Source organism: Myotis lucifugus, unplaced genomic scaffold (assembly GCF_000147115.1).
Source record: "Myotis lucifugus unplaced genomic scaffold, Myoluc2.0 scaffold_6, whole genome shotgun sequence".
Taxonomy (NCBI): Eukaryota; Metazoa; Chordata; class Mammalia; order Chiroptera; family Vespertilionidae; genus Myotis; species Myotis lucifugus.
Genome location: NW_005871054.1, coordinates 15,164,880 through 15,187,681, shown reverse-complemented (window position 1 = coordinate 15,187,681; position 22,802 = coordinate 15,164,880). Strand labels below are relative to the sequence as shown.

Genomic DNA, 22,802 nt, shown 5'->3' with positions numbered 1-22,802 from the left:
CTGAAATATGTGGGGTGCTCTAAATAAATCCAAGGGCTATGCAACACGTACACATACTATGGAACCTCAAAAATGCTTCCTCAATAAAACAAATAAAAACAAGGAAGTATTGCTTTTTTCCTATTAGTTTGGCATGTCCAAAAACACACAACAAATAGTGCTGTTTGCATGCGCTGGAGACCCACCAAACACAGTGCATCACGTAACAGGACCACATACCATCAGATATTTTATAAGAATTCTGGGAAACAACAGGAGCCCGCTAGTGTGTCCACAGCATGATGTTTTGTTCTGCTGTGTTTTGAAAGTACACTCAGAATTATCTTCAGTCATAAAAAGTATCAAACAATTAGGCTAGGAGGGGGTGGAAAGCAGGTCTTCCAAGATGAAAAATGAACTTGGAAAAGTGCTAGATTAATCTATTTAGGAGGATCCTATATCTCCCTTTCAGTTTATGAACTTCAGATCCCCCCCTTCGAATGCTAAAAGACTCCTTTGTCTGGGACAGTGTGACAGTGTTCCCTTCTTGATTCATCAGGTTTCTGATGGGGTCTGAGGGAGGGAGTGTAATTCAAAACAAAACAGGTGCAAGGAATAACAACCCAATAGGCAGGAACTCAACCCTTAAAAATCAGAACTAATCTCAGCTCTTATGATCTTTCATATAATCTTCAGGAAGGTAGAGAACACTGGGCAGAGGATCTTTTGTGGAGCATGTTCACATACAAAGTCAAAATTGCTGAAAATTGACTTATTTCTCTTTTATGCACACACTCACACATCAATAGGAATCCTCACAATTTTTACAGTATAATTTCAATGTTCATTAATTTTTTGAAGACACAGCCTCCTTTAGCTCAAAGTCTTTCATTCACCACCTGTATCACTGGACTTCACATTTTGGATCACAAACCAGTATCAGGGGTGGTGGTGATGGCATTGGCAGCTGCAGCACCAAGTAGTAACAATAGCAACTAACACTCACTGAACACTTACTATATGCGGAGACCTTGCTGAGCACTACCCGTGTATTAATTCATTTCATCCTCACAACCAAGCTATCAGGTAGTTTTACCTTCCCATTTACAGAGGAAGAAGTGGAGGCACAGAAATCAACTGGACCAAAATACCACAGCTAGCAAATAGCAGAATTAGGATCTAGAAGGAAACAACCTTAGCTCTTACTCATTACATAGAATGGCCTCTTTGAGCACATGCTCTCAGCTTTTACATCCTTACTTAAGAAATTATATACTACTCTATTAATATGCTATGCACATTATACAACAGATACAAAATAATAGTTAAGAGGATGAAAGGAAAGAAATAACATGCCAACATTTTCTGCCCTGCGCATTACTGTCTTGCACTCCGCATTTGAAGGCCACAGGCCTGCAGAGTCCAAATGCCTTGGCCTGGCGTTTGTGGTCTCACATGTTGACCCTTGCCCACTTTACCAATCACATATCCCATCTGCTCCTGACACACTTGGAACCCATAGACTGGTGTACACATTGTCCCCGGCAAACACTTCTGCGTGCCCCGCTCCCTGACTCGGTTCACACCAAGTCCTTTGTCTCAACAGCAGAACACTAGTTAAAAGGTTTATCCCAAGACTCAATGTCCCCCGAAGATGCCTCTCGCTTTCCTCTCAGATGTGTGTTCTCAGCCACTTGCCTGGCACACAGCACAGCCAGGTATTTCTGTGTACTTGTTTATAATGTGGTGAGGTTGTTTTTCACTGCAGCTCACAGATCTCTTGAGGGCAGAGATTGTTACATATTAACTTTTCTCGGTATTCTCCATGGTACCCGCCTAGTATTATGCACTACTAATCACTCAGTAACTATCTACTAAGTAAAAGAATATACAGGGACAGACAGTTAAGGTAAAAGGAGAGGCGGTGATGTGATGAATACTTTCCTGAGCTCACGGGAACCACTGACTGACACACTATGCTTTTGTAGGGAAAGAACTTCACACAGTCCCTAGTAACCTCCACGTCTAGCATGGGGACAATACTGAGCACACCAGTTTCCCAAGCAGTGACATCCTTCCTGGCCTTGTTTATCCACTATTGCTGACTCTGTTGGCACTTCTCCCTGGATAAATGCAGTATCAAATATACAGCCGTGTAACCAACTCAATTTCAGGAGAAAAGATGTTTACTCTTTATTTTTAAAAAAGTTTTCCTTTGTCTTTTGGTGGGATTTGCTCAAATGTTACTTTTTCAACAATTACTATCCTGACACCTTATTTAATACTACCACCTGCCCCCTTCTCTTATGAAATTTGATTCCCCTTATCCTACTCTACTTGTTCTCTTTGCCCACAGCAATTATTACCTTATAATAAGTGTAATTTACTTATTTATTATGCTTATTGTAATAAAGTAGCATAAATTTTACTATAATATCATTTACTACGGCCTGTCTCCCTGCCTCCAGAATGTAAGCTCTGTGACAGCGGGGATGAGAGCCAGGGCCTGCCTCTTGTTCTCTGATGTATTCCAAGCACCTAAAACAGTACCTGGCATGTTGGTGCTCAATCAACATCTGTCAAATGAACAAATAAACAGACCATGTCAACTTCCATTTTACCCCACATTTCGAAGGCCCCAGAGAGTCATTCTTGCCTAAAAATTTTCTTTCCCTCACCCACAGAAATAGTATAGTATAGTGGTTGACTGCACAAACTTGAAAGCTTTGAATCCCAGCTCCACTTTTTACCATTTCTCTGCATAATGTTAGTCAAATCTCTACTTTTCTCATTCTCAGTTTTCTCATCAGTATAATGGGAATAATCCCAGAAGAGTCTCCATAGGCACTCAATACACACACACACACACACACACACATTCAATAACTGGTGTCTTAAATATGTATATATGTGTGTATGTGTGTGTATATATACATATATTTTTTTCACCATTACTTCCTCTACTTTAATTCTGAATAATACAAAAACCTGGGGACATATGAACTGATAAATCTCCAAATCCCATGTACCCTGACTGATGCTGTGAGTTCGGAGAATCACAGCACAGCAGGAGGACCCTGGCCAGTGACAGCGACGGCGCACTGCAGCCATGCTCTGGCCCGGCAGCTAAGAGCTATCCTCCAGACCCGGCAAGCGCTCCCTAAGAAACACAAACCAATAAAAGCCTTTCAATATTTATAAGGAAGGGATTAATTCATCTTCAAATGTAGCTTTTTAATTAAAAATGACTTTTCTAGGCTTATATCCAGAAAAAAAGAAATTGCCAAAAAGTAAGGTTTAACAGGGTTTAGTCTTTCTGTTCTTTTTAAAAGCCCAGTGCTTCCCAATTCTTTTCATGTCAAAGCACACGTATAAAATAATCTTTCTTTGGCACTCTGGGGTAAACAGATGCTGCTACTCCCAGCTGCAGGTAACTGCCTGAAGTCCCCAGCCCCCTAAGCCCTGGGAGCCGAAGTAATCAACAAATACTTGGTGCATTCACAGCCGCAGCATTGAAGAAGCTCTGCTTTGGCCCTTTTTGGGCTGGGGTCTTCCTAGCAATCGGATTTCTCTTCTTTCACATGAACACAAGTCCTCAGAATTAAAGAGTGAGTCCAGCCACTAGACACAAGAGCGAGCATTTTCTTTATGACTCACCTCACAGAAAGAGCACACTGACTATTTATAATTTCCAGCATCAGCATAATTCCAGGCTTTTGTTTTTTATTTTCCATCCTGAAATTATATTTTCTGTGTATAAAAGAAACAACAATGGAGATAGGCCAACCTAAGTCACCAAATGGGATCTGTCAAGTTATGTTCCACATCAAGACAGCTTGAATATTCTACTTTATGTTTCACAATTTGGTACTTTTAAGAAATATGAAAAAGATATTGAAAATCTTTAAGCACAAGGTGCTCTCTTAAATGGTCATATTTTTAAAAGATGGAATTGATTATCCTTTTATTTTTTATTTTTATTTTTTTAAAAATATATTTTATTGATTTTTTACAGAGAGGAAGGGAGAGAGATAGAGAGTTAGAAACATCGATGAGAGAGAAACATCGATCAGCTGCCTCCTGTACATCTCCCACTGGGGATGTGCCCGCAACCCAGGTACATGCCCTTTACCGGAATCGAACCTGGGACCTTTCAGTCCGCAAGCCGATGCTCTATCCACTGAGCCAAACCAGTTTCGGCTGATTATCCTTTTAAATTATACTTATAATCATAAGTTCTGTTGCAACAATATTGGTTAAAAAATTTTTTTTTCTAAAAACATTCCTTTCCTTATTTAAAAAACTGCAATAGAATTCCTACTTAAGGCTACCTCTAGCACTGATTTTCTATTTGCTTTCGCTGCTGCTTCTCTCCATAGCAGAGAGTGAAAGATGGCTGGTCTTATGCCTCCCTGTTTCTTGACCAGTGACTCCTTTAGATGACTAGCTGGCCGAATCGGCCTACCTTCCTTTCCTGGCTTTCTCCTTTCTTTTCCACAATGGCAATGCCAACATCTGCCTCTGTTTGTGTCCTCATGCTGTCCCTCCCAGCCCATTACCCCTGCTCCCACCCCCAAAGAGACCCTAACTCTAGCCCTACTACAGAGTGTAACTGGTGTTACAGACTAATGTGGAAATCACTTTCGTTTCAGTCTGATGTCCTTTTATGCCTGATGTCCTGTGTGGTGGCTTTAGATTTTGTCTCATCTTCATTTCTGTTACTCATATGCTCCCTGGTCCCTGAAGGTTTAGTTGGCTCATTTGGTTTCTAACCCACAACTCCCCACACTGGCAGGTGAGAGCCATGGTTAGAACAGGGCAAACATATTATAGTGTCTACTGAATTGAATTCAATCTTGACTACTTTTTCATGGTTACATCAGCTCCCAGACCTAGAATCTATAATTCCTGCAGGTGCCCATGTTTCAGAGGTTTTGTCATAACCCTTAAAGATGACAGAAGGTATAGCAACTGTGAACTTGGCTATAACCTAGCTCCCAAGGCAGGATTCCATATTTCTAAGTTAGGAGTATTAAATGGGAGACTTAAGAGAAGTGATGAGAAAGAGAAGAGCAGAGGGAAGGAAGGTGCAGTAAGTGCTTTTAAATAAATTTTTAAAATTTATTGATTTTTTAGAGAGAAGAAGGGAGAAAGAGAAACATTGATTTAAAAGATATTTTTATTGATTTCCGAGAGGAAGGGAGAAGGAGAGAGACAGAAACATCAATGATGAGAGAAAAATCATTGGTAGTTTGTCTCCTGCATGCCCCAACTGGGGATGGAGCTGGCAAACTGGGCTTGTGCCCTGACCGGGAATCAAATGTGACCTCCTGGTAAATAGGTCCATGCTCAACTACTGAGCCACACCAGCCAGGCAAAAACCTGATTTGTTGTTCCACTTATTTATGCATTCATTGGTTGCTTCTTGTATGTGCTCTGACTGGGGATCAAACCCAAAACCTTAGGGTGTCAGGACAATGCTCTAAACAACTGAGCTACCCAGCTAGAGCACAATAAGTGCTTTTAAAAGCCTTTTACCAGTTGTAGCTGCTGGGGGTTTCACTGACTTCCTCTGTCCCTCCGTATAATACCAATGGACTTTGTTTTCAATGTTGTAGCATCATATCAAATTAGATTTAAGGAGACCAATGGAGTGACAAGGAATTGAAAACAGAGTGAAGACGGATTCTTGGTTTGGTTTCCCTAAGCATCAAAAGTTGGATTCACATGGACTATCAGAGAGGCTGCACGTTTTAAAGAGAAAAAGAGTTCCAGAGTCTAACATGTTATCTCTTCCCTGGTCTACTTCTGCGACTCGACACAAGTCAGTCTCTCAGGCTGATCGCAGTTTTCTCGTCAGAGCCCGGGCTGGGGGGCTGGGGGAGGCGTGTGTGTGTGTGTGTGTGTGTGTGTGTGTGTGTGTGTGTGTGTGTGTGTGTCTGGCAGGAATAGCACCTACCTTGCTGGTTGCTGAGAGCTTTAACAAAATCACATATGCAATGCACGTGGAACGCAGGAGGTGCTCAAAAGGTTCCTTTTACTTCTCTTATGGCAAACTTTCCAAATGCGTGGGCCTGGGCTGTCTGAAGTGCATCCCTGGCTAATATTTCATGTCAACCCAAGTATGCAGCTCTGCTGCTCAGCTCCACAGCCAGGAAAGTGGGACCTTTTCCACTCAGAATTCTAAAAGTGCAGAAATCAGGCTCCAAATTTGGGGAGAATAAAAGAATTTTAGAAAAGTGTTCAACAGATTCTGCTGGTAGAAACTGAGAACGCTTAATACCAGCAAAGGGATGTGAAGAACTGTGGTGATTAGTTGCATTAACTAAAGAAAAAAAGAACACCTTTGCCTAGAATGTTCAGATAAAATGCAAAAGTGGCTTTTCTGCTTTTCAGTAGCTAAATAGCCTCAACTGCCCACTGTACCTAACCCATATACAAGAACTTAGAGAAAGAGCAGGGACTATCTTTTTGTGTTTATACCATTAGAAAAAGAACCAAAACAGACAGGAAATGAAAAAAACCCTCAAAATTCAAACTTTTACTTCAAATGACATATATTTCCTTATGAAACACCAAAAGGCGAGTTAAGCACCCAAGAATCAGAATGAATCTTTCCTTGTGGTTGCTGGCCAAACTCTTCCTCAACATAAAAGAACGTTTTTGGACTCCAGTGTGATTTCTCGGGACTGATAAGTCACCTAGTAATAATCTTAAGGCCCCAACATGCAGAATTTTGGCAACAAAAACAGACAGTTAATTCTATTTAAAAGACAGGGTAGCCCTGCCAGTGTTGTTCCCAAATGAGGTAATGTCCATGGCTCTTATCTAGCCTTTATTGAGATTTAATGTCATTTACCACTGGCTCTTGCGAACCTGCTGCATAATCTCACCTTCTCTGATGTGCGTTACTTCCAGTCCATTTCAACCTTGCAATTAGGAACCTCTGGTTTTTAAAATGATTAAGAAATGAATCTCATGTGTTTTTATTTTTTTTGCATGTCCTATAATTTGAATCTTTCTTCCATAGCCCCCAGAACATTCAGAGATCGGCATATTTCTCGTTTTTAAGGTATACTATAAAAATACTTCTGAGGTTTGATATATTTATGTAAACATTTATCAAAGAAGTAAAAATGTATAATTCAAGAAAATGTTCTGTAAAAGAATTTGTTTTCTGATTACTAAATGATTTCCTGCTTTTGCAAAAACAACAATTTTATATTTACTTAGCTGGCTCTGAAAGTCCCATGGAGATTATCATTCCTTTCAATCCCTAACATCACTTTTCCAGGTGCAGGCCTTTTACTGATTCCAAAGGTGGCTTTATGTGGAGAAGGAATCCATAAGCTATAGAAAGGAAAGAGGAAAAGAGCCCCCCCCCCATCTTAACCCCATAATCTTTCCCCATAAAGAACAACAGGGTGAAACAGAACTATTACAACACAGATGAGACACCCGAATGGACATGACAAAAAGATTTTCACATGCTTTTGATTTCCTTTCTTCAACCAGAGTATAAACCAATCTTGGTAAAGACAGGAATCTGTTTGACAAACATGAGCACAATACCCAACACCCAACACCCATACTGTTGTTTTTTTCCAACAAGCCCTGCATGTCTCCAGCGCTCAGGAACAAGAGCAAGAGCTACAACCACCCAGAATCAGAGGGCTTTTACCTTCCCATACTGTTTCATATTTTATGTGGCAGAAAAAGTAAATTTGAGGATGTCAAATGCAGCCCAGAGACAGAGAAAATGACCATGTATTGGTGCTGGGCAGACTGGTGGTGTGTGTGGGAAACTCAGCTGGGAGGCCCATTTGAGTAACTGGTGAAAGAGCCAAAGAAGCAATTTCAACCCCACCTCTTCTGACAAAGTTCAGCCAAGAGTGGATCTTCAATAAAGAAAATCTGATGGCTAATTCCCCTTAACAATATGAGCCTTCCTTGTAACTCAGCTGCACAATCGCGGGATCTCTGAGAAGCCTGTTCTGCATTACTCATTATTGCCAGCCCCTTCCCTTCAAAGAAGCAGCAATCTGATAGCATCAAGAGATCTAACTTGTATGGGCCTCAGAGTCCCATCTTTAAAGCCAAGATAATAACTTCTGCTCCTCTCTTCCTCACAAGGATATAGTGAAAACCAAGAAAGATGAGTGCTTAAGAGTTTATACTGAAGAAAGCACCAAAGTCTACAATGTACGTAACATAGACCAGAGAATCTGATCTGGGAGCCTCGGGGGTCATACATTCTTTTCAGGAGGTCTGCAAGATTAAACATTTTCCAAAATGATACTAAGACATTGCTTTCCTCTTTTATTCTCATTCTTTCACAAGTGTATAGTGGAGTTTGCCAGAGGCTACAGGTATGTGACGATGACATCACTCTAATGACTAATGGAATGTGTACTTGTAAGATCTTGTGTTTTAAGATTTTCTGTTTTAGTTTCTAATTAAATATTGATAGACAAAAGCTCTTTGGTATCCTCAATAACTTTTAAGAGGTTAAAGAAGTCCTGAGAGCAGTGTGAGATCTGCCGACCTAGAACTTCAGTCTCACCCAAACTTGCAGTTCTCAGATGGGCTGACTTCTCACCCACCCTGAGCCTTTCTACAAGTTGTTCTGTCTGCATGGGAGACTCTTTTCCCCCCTTCACTTGACTAACTTCTGTTCTGTGCTTACTAGTAGATGCCACTTTCTCAGGGAAGCCTTCCCTGACTTCCCCAAGACCAGTCAAGTGGCCCGGCTATGTGCTCCCCTCGTATTTAGCACAGGACATTATGGTTGCCCATTTCTTGGTCTTCTCTTGGCCTTGACTCCTTTAATGCAGGAACTGTTTTGACTGTGACATAGTAGTCTATAAGAGGCATTCAGTGAATACTGTTGAAATATATCAAACAACTAAGGAAGGAAGGCAAGAAGATAGGTTTTTCTTGCATTCTCACCTAGAGAGAATCAGTTACTAAAAATATTAGTTTTCATTATAGTACAGGCTCATTAAAACTATGATAATAACAATAATATCTATATCTCTATTTCTTATTATGTACCAGGTACTATGCTAAGAATTCTAATCACTTTATATATATTAATTCATTTAGTCTTCACCAAATCCCTATGAGGTATACACTACTATTATCCTCATCTCAAAAACAAAGACACAGATGTGCGGATAGTGCACATCTAGATTTGAGATTTATACCCAGACAGCTTGGCTCCAGAATCCCATGCCACTGACCTCACATGTCAGCAGTGTAGACCTCTGGCTTATAAGATACACTGGAATCTCAAGGCCATCTCTCAACTCTGCTCACAAATCAGAAACATGACCTAATATTTAAATCCCACTCCCAGCCATGGTGAGTGACCACAGCAGACACGTGAACATCAGATCTCCTCACCAATACCACCTGACCCCAAGTTTATAGTTAGGGTTTAAGAAGAAGTTTCAATAAGAAGTCTATTAATTAAAAATAGAAGTCTCCTTTGTAGCATGGAGAAAATAGGAAAGCAGGGTCTAATATTTCCATGTACAACTCTCTCCTTGCACTTCTTGGGTTAATCTCTCTTTCAAAGAATGCTCACAATTTCACCCTGAACAAGGAGCAGCTTAGAATGTTCCGCAGGCATACTTGATGGAAAAGACACAATTTTATCTGGTTCAGAGAGGTAAGTGCAAATGGGAAAGCATACTGTAGAAAACAGGATTTAATGCAACAGATGACCTGGCAGAATTACAGTGTGACACTGTATTCATGATTGTAATAATAAAAAAAAAATACACCTAGGAAATCCTTGTTGTTTCAGCAATAGAAAAAATTCTATGGATAAAGTTAAAAGTTTGTGCAATAAATCTTCACCTGCTAACACTGTATGAGAAACCAAAGTTCATCCTGCGGTGTTTGACAGAAGTCACACAAAGCAAATTTACTTACCTGGAGAAGCGTCCCATGAATATGGTTTTGCCGGAAACACTGGTCAGTGCAATTGGGGAGTTTGGCCAACAGAGTTCGGATGGTAGTGGGGATTTCGTCTCTCATAACAAATGGAACCAAGGCACGAGCTGCCATTTCACGAGAGCGGTAGACAGGTGAGTTACCGCATCTGGAAAGAAATAAAAACACAAGACCATTCAATACTCACTTTCACATCCATGCCTTTGTATGTGCTGACCTACCTAGCTCTGGCTGGGATAGTGAAGGTGAGGGGGTAATGGAATTGCTCTTTATTCCAAAAGATGGTGGTTTTTATACTTCTGTTATTCCAAATGATTGTGTGTGTGTGTGTGTGTTAGTTCTATAGGCAACTTTGCTTTTCTTATAAATATCATTAACATCTATGATTCTATCACGGGGATAAATGCAGATAGGCTTTGGGAATAAGACAATAGGCAAAAAATGGCTTACTCCTCAGCAAGCAAACAAAAGCACCATAAGTGCCATGAGAATGACACTGTTGTCTTTGAGGAGCCTATACTCTGGTTGGCAAGATAAGAAGTACATTTGAAAAGACGATCAAAAGCACAAGACAGTACTGGAAAAATGATAAGCAAGTAATCTTGACATTATGGCTACAAGAGGATAAAATTGTGGGTTGCGGTTCTGAGAAAAATGTAACTTAGAAAACCTAGCATAATTTAAGCACACTAAAAGAAACCAGGCAATTGTTCCACCAGGTACAGTGGAAAGCAAGGGTAGATGCTCAAGGTATAGGTAGATGTGTCTGATTCAAGCAGAGACTCTTAAATGAGAAGTGGGTCACCTCAGACTAGGGAGTGCCAAATGGCAGACTATATGATCTGAACTTGCCAGGAGAACAAAAGTGGATCCTCAAGTCACCAAATCCTTACCTCTGGGCTAACTCACACCCAAAGAGCTTGAAGAGAAACCACCAGCTCCTAAATAAGTAAAAGTCATGGACAAGTGGTATTTTGAGAGTCTACAAAAGTCACTGGAAAGGCAGGCCATCATCTAAGGGCCTCTTGACTTTGTAAACACTCAGAACCTGAGAGTCCACAACCATTTTGCTGAAACTATGCACTCGAGAGCCTCCCAGACACAATATTATCTGAGAGGAAAGCCCAATATAAGTCCTAGCCTAGAGAAGTTCTTGACTAGAATGCTCAAGACTTCATGATCGTTCATCCAATTAAAAAAATAACTCAACTTAGAATCAAGAAATGTCTCAAATACCAAGACAAGGATGGCAGAGGAGAGCAGGACAAAGAGATGGGCTCTTGTTTGGTTTGTTTGTTTTTGTTTTTTTCAAAGTTGATCTGTATTACAAGAAGGAATTACTGGTAAAATCAGAGCCATTAGGCCCAGGTGGCCGTTTAGGCTTAGCATGTAGAGGAACAAAGGCCTATGACTGAAATGCTTCTAACACCTATCACCGACATTTATCTCAATAAGACAATAAAAGTACAGTTACAATTTCTATATAAATCGACTGATCTAAGCAGAATTTCATCATGGGAAGTAGGGTAGGAGGAGGAGGTAGGGAAAGGAGAGAAAGAGATGTCAGGTAAGTCAAAACACTGCCACCTCTCCCTCCTAAAAGTGTAGGTCCGTGAGATAGGTCAATCAGCCCACACTTTCAGGTGGAAGAGCTCCCCTTACATCATATTACGGGAAGACAGTGAAGGCTAAGGTTACAGTAGGTAGCTAGAGATTTCCCAATGGTCTTGACTAGGTTCTGCCAACCCTAAAATGATTAAATGTTTAATCTGTAATTGGCAAATGCAGTAAAATGTTTGCTTTGGCCCAAGGGAGGCTAGGAGGGTGAGTAAGAAAACTTCATTTGACAGAGAAAAGAAAATACTCTGAAAATGCTTTGAGATTTAATTAGCAAATGACCTCACTCAGCACAGTCATTTGTCCTAAGCTTTCTCTTCTGCCCGTCCCCCCACTCCTCCAATACACACATTTTGCGCTATAGTGTGTTTTATGTTACCGAAAGGAATCTTGTGTATAAATGTTTCTTTTTAAATACAAATAACTCTGACATGGTTACAGATGTTTAGTTTCTAATTAGTAGTAACTGTACACTAAAGAATGCCCCTCCTTTTACTCCTGACCTTTTACAAATGATGATTTCCCAAAGGAATCTGGCATCCATACAGAAGAAAGAATGGAAAGTGGGAAAAGAGCCAACATTTTCTGCTTTCGGATACCCTGTACTAGGGTACTTTCCAAATGCACACAATCAGGTTAAAGAGCAAAACAAAACCTCCCCACAAAAAAGTAATGCAATTACAGAAAAAGAGAAGAAGCCTATTTTAAAAGTAGTATTTAATTAAGTAACATTCATTATAAAGCAATGATTAAACGTAACTTCAAACTCCTCTCTATTGCAAATTGTTTAAATGGAAGGGTAGATCGTAACACACACACACACACACACACACACACACGGCAAAAAGACCATTTCCAGGTTACTGTTTTGTCAGCTATGAGAAGCAGGGAGAGGGGTCTGATGGGATTTAGCGTTTCTCCAGATATATGTGGCCCAGAGTGTGAGGGGATAAACACTGTCTTTTTAACCCAAGTGAAATATAGCTGAAGCTAAACTCTATTTTTCTCCTGGGCAGAGTCTTCCAGTTTGATTCAGGAAATGTGCCAAAACCAGGCAGAGATGCTCTTCAAGAACATAGAAGCCAGTGGCTCCAAGGACAGAAAATGAGAGCTAAAATGGATTGTGCCTGCTGTGAGCACAGAGTTTTGTGACTCGGACAAGTCATAGCAATTGCTCTGGGTCTCAGATGAGCTGAGAGCGGTGGCAATAATCTGTAACCAGTGCTCAGATGTGATCACTACAAGAACATCCCAAGAAGAAAGGTGTTTTGGAAATAGAAAGGTTTTGTAGTGTGCTGTGCCTCTGTCCAGTACAGGATCAGCAGAGCCAGAAACTGCAGGCCTCGAAAGTGGCCCCAACAGGAGAACTGAGACTGTGGTGTGAATGCCGCACCGTTTCAAAAAAAATTATTAGTCAATTACAGTTAACATACAATAGTATATTAGTTTCAGATAGACAACATAGTGAATAGACATTTGTATACCTGATGAAGTGAACATCCTGATGGGTCTAAGAGAAGACAGCAAATTCATGACTCAAAGGCAAGGATGTTTTTTGTTTTTTTCTCCAATGAAAGTGAGGAGGAGGAATCTCAAGCCCTTCTGAAAAGAAGTGGAAGAGCCTCTATTTCTCCCAGTCTCAATTTCTTCCGGAAAATAAAGAAAAAATTGCCTGGCAGTTGTTGAGCATCGACTCATGAACCTGGAGGTCACGGTTTGATTCCCGGTCAGGGCACATGCCCGGATTGCGGGCTCAATCCCCAGTGTGGGGCATGCAGGAGGCAGCTGATCAATTATTCTCTCTCATTATTGATGTATCTATCTCTCCCTCCCCTCTCCCTTCCTCTCTGAAATCAATAAAAATATATTTTAAAAAAATAAAGAAAGTGGACTTGGAATCTTGAAGGCCCTTTCTACTTTTACTATTGTTTGAAAACATTTTCCCCAGTAGCTCTAGCTGTGCCCTAGGCCTGAAAACCAGGTCCTCCACAGGATCCAAGGGACACCTTTGGACTTCAGGAACCTGAAGATCCCCAAGAGTTTAGAATGTAGTATTCTAAGCAGGGAAAGACCACTCTTCTGAAATCATCTCACCACTCCATTCAGTTTCACAGAGTGATGGCTAAAGGTTTGTTTCTAGGTATTTCCCTCTTATATTTGCCCTGAGAATCTGTTCCAGTTTTCCTGAAAGGTTTCACAAGTAAGTGGGCAGACATCCCCAACACTGGCTCTGCTCACCCATACCTGTAAGTTGGGCATGGAGACATCTACTGAGGGCCCAGCACAACATGCACTGGGTTAAACACAAGAGATTCAGAGAGAGAAATCGCTGCCCAGCCGCAGGGAACCTACAGGTAGGGGAGACGATGCAGTCGATCAGCCAGTGCTGTGCAGGGCCATGCGAAGTAAACACAGGAGCTGAGGAGGGACCAAGAGAGGAGGGTGGGCGGGCTGGGAGACCCCGGTGCAGCTGTGACTAAGTGGGGTCAGGCAGAAAGAATACTTGGGTTTGGCGAGAAAGGGGTGTTCTTCCCAGGCCTGTGCCTTTTTCTACATGAACCCAAACTGCTCCTCAGTGCATTTAGTCAGAAGGAAGGGAAGCGAGGCTTACTAAGTGTGTGCCAGGACTGCTTACCTACTTTAGACTATTTCACTTTGCTAAATCTTCACTACAAGGTCATTATCATCATCCTATTTTAAGATGAGGGGAGTGAGGTTCCCAACATAAAACTAGCAAGTGGCAGGTCCTGCTTTCTAATTAGAGTCTGTCCACCTGCAAAGTTCAGTCTAAGAATTCATAATGCAGTTGCCTCAAAAATCCTCAGAGCCTTAGAAAAACAAAATGTTTCCTGAGTAACCTGTTCAACCTAATCACCCTGAGGTGTGAACGACTTCTGGATTGAACCCATCTCTTATTGGTAGATTGTGAAACAGAACAATAAGATGGTGCTGATAATAAACAATATTTACTGAGCACCAACAGGGGCCAGACTTAGTATTAAAAGCTTTGCATGTAATACATCATTTAATCCTCACAACAAGGCAGAATGGCTGAGAGATCACTTCTAAGCAATGTGGGAAGGTATTTTTGAACTGGGTGGACTCTGTAAGTGCTGGGGGCCTTGAGTAAGTCACCCCCGAGTGACTGTCTTCAGAAAAGTCTCAGAATCGTTTCAGGATCCAGCCAATAACTCCCTCCACCCTCCCTCACTGACATAAGCCATGTTCCCCCACTTCCTCTACATTCCCAGATCCAGTTCCAGTCCTGATCCTCACTTTGCAGAGGTCAAGCTGTACCTCCCACAAAACAGAAGCCTCCAACTTCTGCTGCTAATGAAAATGATCATCTGCGTTCTCTAGATGCCCCTACGTGACCAAGGGGTTAGCATCTTGGGAGCTGGCCTGAATTGGAAGAAGCTGTCTGACCTACACTCAAGCCCCTGACTGAATTTACTCACGAACGCCCTGCCATTACGGTCTGCTTCTCATATAGCAAGCCTGTTTGCTCATGGGGAATGACAATCTTAAAAGTTGAGACAACTTTACCTTGCAGGGTATCTCTGAAGGCTGTGTTAGCAGGAGTGGCTGGGCCTCAGGTTATACTATTAAGATAAAAAATCTTTCTATATATGTTTTGTCACACTATTATTTCATCCTTAGTGCCGTACACATTGTAGTTCGCTCTCGTTGGAATGAATGTCCTTTCACCCTTGTACATTTTGGAACTCCTCTTCATCCTTTGAACTCTGCTCAGGTATCACTTCTTTGGGAAAATCTTACTGCACCCCCTCTGGTGAGAATCAATCACTTTCTTTCCCATCCCTGTCCCTGCGACTGCATATTTAGATCTGTCAGAGCAGGGAACACGTCTCATTTGCCCTCCCCACAGTACCCTTCGGGCATCATGCTGGCTCAATCAAATCTTGAGAGCAGAAACAGGGTCTATATACTTCTGAGTAATATAGCACATAGGACAGGAGCACATGTTCTGGAATTCTGCAGACCTCACTTTATATCCAAGTCCTGTCACTTACTACCGTCTGACCTTGGACAGGTCAGTGAAACTCCCAAGTTTTTAATCTTCTATAAAATGGGGAAGAGTAGTGATCTCATAGGGCTGTTATGATGCTTAAAAGAGATAACACATATAAAACATAACACCTATGAGTTAGTGATCAATACATCGCAGCTATTATTGAATCTGGTAGGTGGAATAACTTAAACTTAAAGCTTTAACAACATGTACAAACTCTCTAGTGTTCGCTATCTCAATAACTGGCCGAGGACACAGAGCCTTGATGTACCAACAGGCTTCAGGAACTTACCAAAGCCTACTCTTCCCCTCCCCACCAAGAGAGCTGGAAAGGAGAGAAAGAAGATTGAGTTTCTTTGGGGCCAACTGAGTGTGAGACCCTCTGCCTTTATTCTTCAGGTCCAGGGCCCACATCCTATTTTCTGCCAATTCTAATGCTGTTTCACCAAAGATTTCTTTTTTCTTTTCATTGTATGTTGTTCCTAGTTTCAAATCTTGCCTTCAGGAAACATATATATGTGTGGGTATGTGTGCATGCATCAAAGAGAGAAACCGCTAAAAAAAATAAGTTTGTACTAGTGAATTTGAAAAAGCAGACATTTCAGTGCGTCCTGAGACGATTAAATATGTTTTTGTTACAAATATGGCATTCCTGAAGTCCATCTTCCACATTCTCAGGTGAGCTCAGTGCCCGTCAAAATGCCAGATTCTCTACTTGTCCTTCCTATACCAATTTTCAGTTCATCAGTGGACCTACCACCACCTGAACTACGTGTTCCTTTTCCTGCAACTCAAACCACTAACACTTAAAAGTTGCATTTACTGTAATCTTGCTCTCTGCATAGCTCATGGATTTCTTTATTCAAATATATTTCTTGGAAGGGTAATAGGTTCAGGACTTTTGAAGTCTGATTTTTTAAAACCCTTGGTTTGGGTAGTGAGGGGGAATTAAGAGCAGTCGACAGGGGCTAAGCTAAAAACTGCATATTTCCAGCTTTCACGGACAAAAAAAATATATATGGATCGGCAAGTAGAATGTTTAGTTTAAATGTCTATGTACTGGGCAGCTCAAAGCAGTAACTGCTCTTTGCAATTCAACTCCAAGCAACACGTTAAAATCTTTTTACAAAATATTTTTATGATGAAAAGCCAACAATAATAAGCCACAAGAGAACATCTGAAAACTGCAGTGTGGAACCACCTGAGACAGTCCAACCAGAGTCTAATCCATAGAAGATGCCTCCAAGTCACCAAGGCTCCATCCAGACTGACTAGCCACAGGCTGTTCGTCCCAAAGTGGTGAAAACGGCAGCTGCCAAGAGCTGGGAATCAGCCTCCATCACTTTGACATCCCTCCACTTGTCCCTGTAAGACCTGCACACAGCACTTGGCCACGTATATGGCAAGGACATGGGGTCATGGGTGCAATGTCCACTTGCATTCATACCATTTCTTTTAGTGTTACGAAAAAAAGCAAGGGAATTTTCCAACAGGGACAGGGGAAAGTATTCAGGACGGAACTTACTTTAAAAAGGTCTTTGAATTGCCCTTGCTGGTTTGGCTCAGTGAATAGATTGTCAGCCTGTGGACTGAACAGTCCCAGGTTTGATTCCAGTCAAGGGCACATGCCCGGGTTGTGGGCTTGATCCCTAGCGGGGGGCGTGCAGGAGGCAGCTGATCAATGATTCTCTCTCATCATTGACTTTTCTATCTCTCTCGCTCTCCCTTCCTCTCTGAAATAAATAAAATAAATATATGTATTTTAAAAGACCTTTGAATAATGTTCTTTAATTACTTAGAATTACAAACATGTCAAATAAATGAAAGGATGCATGATTTCTAGATGCTAACCCTGGTTACTAGTACTTGCTATCAAAATATAGAGATGAAATATGAAAGATATATTTCATATGAAATTGCATTTCATTCTTTTATTATATTTTGCCTATACAACAACAAATACAATTTGAAACTAAATTTTTCAGATTCCAACCTAGTAGTCTAGACAGCTGGAAAGAATGTTGTCTTCCCCTCTGGAGCACTGAAATATGGTATACCTTAACAATGATTCTTTCCTGACTCAGAAAACCATGAAAAAGGCTTTATAGCAGCGGTTCTCAACCTGTGGGTCGTGACCCCTTTGGCAGTCGAACAACCCTTTCACAGGGGTCGCCTAAGACCATCCTGCATATCAGATATTTACATTACGATTCATTACAGTACCAACATTACAGTTATGAAGTAGCAACGAAAATAATTTTATGGTTGGATCACAACATGAGGAACTGTATTTAAAGGGCCAGAAGGTTGAGAACCACTTCTTTATAGCATCATAACTATAAGGACTTTGGAAACCCTAGAGGTTAAAAGGAAATTATTACTTTCAGTTTTTATCCCAAATAGAATGGAGTATTATAAAGGGCAAGGATACAAATATCTAGCATAAATGGTATAAAACTTCCTCAGCGATGAAAATAACCACTAGGTTTAGTTTGAAATTTTGGCATGAGTTTCCCTCCCTGTCCATCTGTGGGTTTTCTCTCTGCCCCTGGATCAACAAGCCGCATACTGGTTGATTGGTCTCCCCCAGGGCCACTGGGAAAGCATTCTGGGTCTGCCCGCAGGGCTCTGGGGCTGGGACAAGCTGAGGGCAGGGCGGGAGCGAAGGCTGCAGCTTGTGCAGACTGAGTGAAAGGCTGCACATTCTTCTCAACAGCAAAGCCCTCACATTGTTTCTGCTTTGGCTCCACAAAACACCAAGAGATGAACACATTCAGGCAGTGGCTGATGCTTTAGAGGGGTTGAATGTAATACCTGGCCTCAGCATGTCTTTCCTTGCAGAAAAGAAAACAGTCCTGAATGTGCTGGGTCTCCTTGTGGTGATGGCTCAAAGGCCAAGTTCTCGAAGTTATTTCATTCTCAGTTCAAATTCACCCCACTGACCTGCAGAGCATGTGGCTCCAGATTTACAGTGAGCGGTTTTCAGTTCACAAACACAGGCTGGGTGGTCAATTTAAGAAACTACACAAAGGTATAGAGAGAGTTTACCCTCTTCTTTTTAGAGGGAAGGTTTAGAAAGAAATGTGTGGGTTTTTTTGTTCCGTTTTTAAAATTTTTTGTTTGTTTATTTTTAGCCTCCAAATGTTCCAGAACGTATGATAGCTCTCTATTGCCACATTAAATACAAATTTCTCATTCTGGCAGTCAAGGCACTCTAAATCTAGCCCAGACTGGCCGAACAAATCATCAGATGCTGAGTAAGCCTTTCTTAGACCGACAGAACTCGACTTTACAGGTGACGATTTCTGAAAAGACATGAAAATCTTGTAAAAACTAACCAGCCTGTGAGTCGAGTGAGTGCTCAACATACACTGATGATAATTTTAAAGTAAACAGTTTAAAATGTGAACAATTTTATGAACTTCCTTTTGACAACAATATGCTACACTTCTGAAAGATTCCAATACCCATGTTAAAACCCAAAGAAGGAAAAAAGGATTGCAGGTAAGAACATTTTCAGAGTGTCTGCTACATGTCAGGCAATGTGCTAGGTGCTTTCAACTATTTTACCTCATTTCTAGTACTCAAATAAACCCTTTAAAATAAGTATGCAAACATATGTAGGATTTTGTCTATCCATACATTGGCAGGCTCTTTACGGGCTTAGGAAAAAATAATATACATAATCATCAGCTTTAGATGACTATTTTGAAGGAGTGAATCTGAAGCAGAAACTCTTACATGGTCCCTTTGGTGTGTCTTAAGCGAGGCTACTTTTAAAACATCCTCAAATCAAAATATTAGCATCTAGCAATGTGGCCACAGGCAAATTACATAATGTCCTTTCATGGCCTCATCTGTAAAAGACGATTGGAATAGTGATCTCTAAGGTCCCTTTCAATAACAAAATCCTATAATTCAATAGACATTTAAACATTCTAGGAAGACGGCTATCTCTTTTAAAATATCTTTATGACCTTTCTTGACTTGTTCCATCACTTAATCTCATAACATTGATGCCAATAATAAAAGTTTTATGTCTAACGCTAACCACACTCAATTTTTCTATGGTTGAAGCCACTTTTCTCTAGTTTAAGCCTCTCTAAAGTAGGAGAACAAATGACCAGTGTTTTCTACACACAGGAAAACCCTTCATTAACTATACTAGTCCTGTCATTGAGTCACCCCTTACGCTTCCCTTCTGTGGGCTAAAACAACCCCAATGCCTTTAATCATGTAGAACCTCTTCTCAAGAATCTAGTTAATTATTTTGCCTCTACAGAGAGTAAATGAATCCTCCCAATATTATCAGCTAAAGTGATGATTTGTGCTACTGCAGGATGAGAGAAATTTGAGCATTTCTTTTAATTTGATTACTTTCCAGAGATTGCAGTTCGTTTTTGCTAAAGCTAATTAATGCCCCCGAGTCACCCTCCTTAGGTTTCATAGCAACACTTCAAGCTAAAATCAGAAACAAAGTACATGGAAAATTTTGGAAAATTCCAAGAAATGGTGCTTTTTTTGACCTGAAAAAATAGCACAAAAGAGCAATGAATATTGAGATGTTAGCAATAGACCCGCCACAGGGAAGATTCTTTACTCAAATTAAGACTACAATTAGGTAAATTGAGTTGTACATCAGCATGCCTATGGCATCCAAACAGACCACTGCCAGCCCTATTTTTAAATACCTTCAGGAAAAGTTTTATATCTTCCTTTGGTTGCCCAATGCCCACATTAGTGTCACAGTCAAAAAGTACTTCCTTAAGTATAATTATGCTCTCTCTTGCTGCAACTTAAATTTGTTTTTCTACATGCCAGGGAAATAAGTGACTATGTCTAAAACAATAACCTTTGACTTGTGTCCAGAATATGTTCCAAATGATATGAAAACAACCCAATAAAAAAACTGGGTCAAACTTTGAACCAACACTTACGCAAAAAAGATATATGAATGGCAAACACTAAACACATGTAAAGATCCTCAGCATCCTTAGTCATTAGAGAAGTTCAAATTGAAACCACAACGAGTTACCACTACATACTCACTAGAAAGACTAAAATTAAAAAGACTGAGCATAACAAGTATTGGTTGGCATATTTTCATCCTCTGCTGGTGGGAATACAGAATGATAAAGTTACTTTGGAAAATAATTTGGCAGTTTCTTGAAAAGTTAAATGTACACTTTCCATATAACCCACTCATTCCACTCCTATGTGTTCACCCTAGAGCAGTGGTTCTCAACCTTCCTAATGCCGCGACTCTTTAGTACAGTTCCTCATGTTGTGGTGACCCCCAATTTCATTGTTACAAATTGAACATAATTAAAGCACAGTGATTAATCACAAAAACAATATGTAATTATATATGTGTTTTCCGATGGTCTTGGGCAACCCCTGTGAAAGGGTTGTTTGACCCCCAAAGGGGTCGTGACCCACAGGTTGAGAACCACTGCCCTAGAGAAATAAAAACATATGTGCAGACAAAGACCTGTACATGAATATTTCTAGCACCTTTATTTGTAATAGTCAAAACTAGACACAGTGCAAATATCCCTCAACAGATGAATACATAAATTAATTGTGGTACATCTGCACAATGGAATACTATTTGGCAGTAGAAATGAACAAACTATTGATACAGTAATAACATGAATGTTTATGCTGAGTGAAAAAAGCCAGGCAAAATAGAATGCATAATATAATGTTCCATTTATAGTCGACCCTTAAACAACAGAGGTTGGAACTGCATGGATCCACTAACATGCGGATTTTTTTCAATAAATATACAATCAGCCCTCCTAGGCGTCACATCCACAGATCCAACTAACCACAGATTGAAAACAGTATTTTTGATTCAGAATTACAGTTTTCAATCTGTGGATAGGAATCCATAGACATAGAAGGCCAACTTTATGCATTGCTCTATGCCATCTATAATAATAAAAGCGTAATATGCAGCCCCAGCTGGTTTGGCTCGGTGGATAGAGCGTCGGCCTGTGGACTGAAGGGTCCTGGGTTCGATTCCAGCAAGGGCACATGCCTGGGTTGTGGGCTCAATCCCCAGTAGGGGGCGTGCAGGAGGCAGCCAATCAATGATTCGCATCATTGATCTCTCTCTCTCTCTCTCTCTCTCTCTCTCTCTCTCTCTGCCTTCCTCTCAGAAGTCAATAAAAATATATTTTAAAAAAAGCGTAATATGCAAATCGACCAAACAAATGAACAGCAGAACGACCTTCCAGAGGACCTTCCAGACAACCACACTATGACATGCACTAGCGCCAGGCCAGCCAAGGCCGGTGCGATGCGATTGGTCGGGGGCCCCACCATTGTCCCACATTGGGCCCGTAGAAGGAGGCCCAGGCCACCAGATGGCGGGGCAATCAATTGGGGGGTGGGGGTGGGGGAGGGGGCGCTCCACGATCTCCCCAAAGGGGAGCCCCAGCCCACCCTCTGCACAGCAAATGATCGCAGAGCCCCGGCTGGGTGGGCGGGGCTTCCCTCTGCTGGGCAATCAATCACAGAATTGATCGCACCAAAGAGGGATGCCCAGGCCACCAGCCAGTGAAGCTGTGGCGGGTGTGCCAGGCCGGCCAGCGATCTCCCCGCAGAGGGAGGCCCAGGCCAGCCAAGCGATCGCACCCCATGCCTGTCGCCCGCAGAGGGAGGCAACCGGTGGCAAGGGGGGGGGGGGGCAGCCCCACACAGATGGCAAGCAGTGGCAGCGGCAGGGACAGGGCCAGCTGCCGGCAGCCAGGGGAAGGAAAGCCCCAATAGGCCCTGATCACCATCCAGGCCCAGGGGCCCTACCCGAAGGGTCCCGAATTGCAAGAGGATGCAGGCCGTGCTGAGGGATAACCCCCCCCCCCCGCCCCAATCTACGAATTTCATGCACCAGGCCTCTAGTTTTAATATAAGGGACTTGAACGTCCTCAGATTTTGGTATCTGAGGGGCTCCTAGAACCAATTCCCCATGGGCTACTAAGGGACTGTACTTAAGTTTTTGGGTAATCAAAAGTTATATGCATTGCCCCTGACCCCTGCATTGTTCTAGGGCCAATTATAGTATATGAATTCTAGAAAATACAAATTAACCTATAGTGACAGGACAGAGAACAGCCATTGCCTGGTGATGGGAGTGGGGATGACAGAGGGGCTCAAGGAAACTTTTTTGAGTGATGGATTATAATATGTTCACTATCTTGACAGTGGT

At 41.5% G+C, this 22,802-nt stretch overlaps 1 protein-coding gene across 1 annotated transcript in view; it reads right to left on the bottom strand.

The window, feature by feature from the left end:
* The window catches only part of THADA (THADA, armadillo repeat containing), a 284,676-nt gene that overhangs the window by 120,284 nt on the left and 141,590 nt on the right, over nucleotides 1-22,802 (bottom strand). The window contains exon 29 of the mRNA XM_014447808.2: nucleotides 9,919-10,087. Coding sequence (XP_014303294.1) covers nucleotides 9,919-10,087 — 169 coding nt within the window. The remainder of the gene's footprint in view (nucleotides 1-9,918; nucleotides 10,088-22,802) is intronic.